This window comes from Eimeria necatrix, genomic scaffold, assembly GCF_000499385.1.
Source record: "Eimeria necatrix Houghton genomic scaffold, Enh_scaff399, whole genome shotgun sequence".
NCBI classification, from domain to species: Eukaryota; Apicomplexa; class Conoidasida; order Eucoccidiorida; family Eimeriidae; genus Eimeria; species Eimeria necatrix.
Window position 1 is genome coordinate 1 of NW_013654298.1, and position 2,500 is coordinate 2,500.

The window sequence follows — 2,500 nt, forward strand, 5'->3', positions numbered from 1 at the left end:
CTGCTGCTGCTGCTGCTGCTGCTGCTGCTGCTGCTGCTGCTGCTGCTGCTGCTGCTGCTGGGTGTGTCAGGGCTGGATTTCTCGCGGGACTCGATCCTGGAGGCGCGGCAGCGAGTGCGGCAGCGGCAGCGGGAGCTGCTGCTGCAGCAAATGCTGCAGCAACCCGAATACCATGTGGGAGATGTCTTGGGGCCCCGAGTGTGGGGTTTTGCTGCTAAGGAGGAGTTCGACGTGGTGTCTGTACAGCTGGCGATTCACTACATGGTGGCTTCGCAGCAGCAGCTGCAGCAGCTGCTGCAGCGCAGCGCAGCACGACTGGCCCCCGGCGGCAAGTTCATTGGCAGCACAGTTTGCTGCCGCGAGCTGGGCCGCCACGTGCTGCAGCTGCGGCAGCTGCTGCCGGAGCACCTGCAGCAGCTGCAGCAGCAGCAGCTGCAGCAGCAGGAAACCGACGCCGCCGACGAGCTCGCCAGGGTCTACGAGCAGCAGCTAGCAGCAGCAGCAGCAGCAGACAAAAGAGTTTTCTTTTCTGGAAATTCCGTCTTTTGCATCTTTTTCGATGAAGACACTCTCGCCCGCATTCTAGACCCCTACCAGCTCCCGGAGCCGCACGGTGTGCTGCTGCTGCTGCTGCTGCTGCTGCTGCTGCTGCTGCTTGCTGCTGCTGCTGTTCCTGCTGTTGCAGTTGCTCCTGCAGGTTTCGCAGCTGGGGCTGCTGCTGCGTTGCTGCTGCGTGCGGCTCGTGCTGCTGCTGCTTCTGCTGCTGCTGCTTGCTGCTGCTGCTGTTCCTGCTGTTGCAGTTGCTGCTGCAGGTTTCGCCGCTAGAGCCGCTACCACTGCGTTGCTGCTGCTTGCGGCTCGTGCTGCTGCTGCTGCTGCTTCTGCTTTTGCTGCTGGCGGCGCTGCCCCTGCCTCACGCTGCTGCTGCTGCTGCTGCTGCTGCTGCTGCTGCTGCAGAGACGGAAGGCGGGCTGCCGCTGCTGGAGCTGCTGGCAGCAAAAGGGCTGCAGCGGCAGGCAGTGACGCTGCAGGTGCTGCAGCAGCTGTCCAGCAGCTACGGGCTTAAGTATCACTTTTGGCTGCGCAGCAGCATAGATGCAGAAGAGTATGTTTTCCCTTTTGCTGCTGCTCGTGCTGCAGCGCAGCAGCAGGGCCTCAGCTGCTGCCTCTCCGTGTCTTTCCCGCGGCTGCTCGCAGCAGCAACTTCGCACCCCACAACTGCAGCAGACACGCTCAGGTGGCTGCAGCAGCAAAAGCACAAAAGAAGCAGGCAGCTGACTCCGCAGCAGCAAGCTGCCTTTGCCCTCTACAAGGCCTTCGCCTTCGTCAAGGAAGCACCCAGCAGCAGCAGCAGCAGCAGCAGCAGCAGCAGCAGCAACAGCAGCAGCGGCGCTGCGCAGCAAACGGGCGCGAGCGCGGGAAACAGCAGCAACAGCAGCAGCTTGTGAGCCGCGTGGAAGAACGGAAATCGAGCGGCAGCAGCAGCAACGGCCGCTGCTGCTGCTGCTGCTGCAGCCCCTGCTGCTGCTGCTGCTGCTGCTGCTGCTGCTGCACCGGCGGCGGCTCCTGCTGCTGTTTGCGCTGCTGTGCTGCGCTAGGCGCAGCGCTGCAGCTCTTGGAGCACTAAAGCAGCAGCAGCAGCTGCTGCTGCTGCGGTTGTTGCGGATGCTACTACGGCAGCTGCTGCTGCTGCGGTAGTTGCTGCTGTTACTGCAGCTGCTGCGTCACACTGAAGGTGCTGGCAGAGCGCAGCAATAGCAGCAGCAACAGCAGCAGCAGCAGCAGCTGCTGCTGCTGCTGCTAGGCCCTGCTCGCAGGCCTTTATGTTTTTTTGTGGCTCGGTAGATATGGGATTTGAGAGAGACAAGGAGCCCCGTAGAGACACAGACAGCAGCAGCAACCACAGCAGCAGCAGCAGCAGCAGCAGCAGCAGCAGAATAGCAGCAGCAGCAGCTGTGTTTTCCAGCATGCGCTGCTGCTACTTCACAGCGAGGTGCAGCGGGATGCAACCGGGCCACATATGACAAGCAGCAGCTAGCTGCTAGGCCTTGGCTAGCTAGCAGCAACTAGCTGCTAGGTTTTGGCTAGCTAGCTGCAGCTAGCTGCTAGGCCGTGGCTAGCTAGCTGCAGCTAGCTAGCCAAGGCCGGCTGCAGAAGGAACTGTGAGGCTAGTTGTGGCTAGCTGCAGCTAGCCCTTTCGAGCTGCAGCTAGCTGCAGCTGGTCCTGGCTAGCTGCAGCTAGCTGTGGCTAGCAAGGGCCAGCTTCAGCTAGCTGCAGCAAGCTGTGGCTAGCTGTAGCTAAACTGCAGCAAACTGCTTCCAGCAGCAGCAGCTAGTTAGTTCTAGCTGCAGCTGGCTGTGGCCTGCTGTGGCTTGCCGTGGCTAGCTGTGCCTAGCCACGGTTTCGCTGCAGCTAGCCACAGTTTTGCTGCAGCTAGCTGCTGACTAGCTGCAGCTAGCTGCTGCAGCTAGCTGTAGCTAGCTGTGGCTGCTGCGCCTC

The 2,500-nt window shown here is 61.7% G+C and overlaps 1 protein-coding gene across 1 annotated transcript; it reads left to right on the plus strand.

The window, feature by feature from the left end:
• Positions 1-70: 70 nt before the first annotated feature.
• Positions 71-1,448, plus strand: ENH_00050230 (hypothetical protein; the record flags this gene model as incomplete). Its single annotated transcript, XM_013581307.1, has 2 exons — positions 71-613; positions 958-1,448. Coding segments are annotated over 2 exons (1,034 nt in total), but the record flags the coding sequence as incomplete, so codon positions are not given.
• Between the last annotated feature and the right edge of the window lie 1,052 nt (positions 1,449-2,500).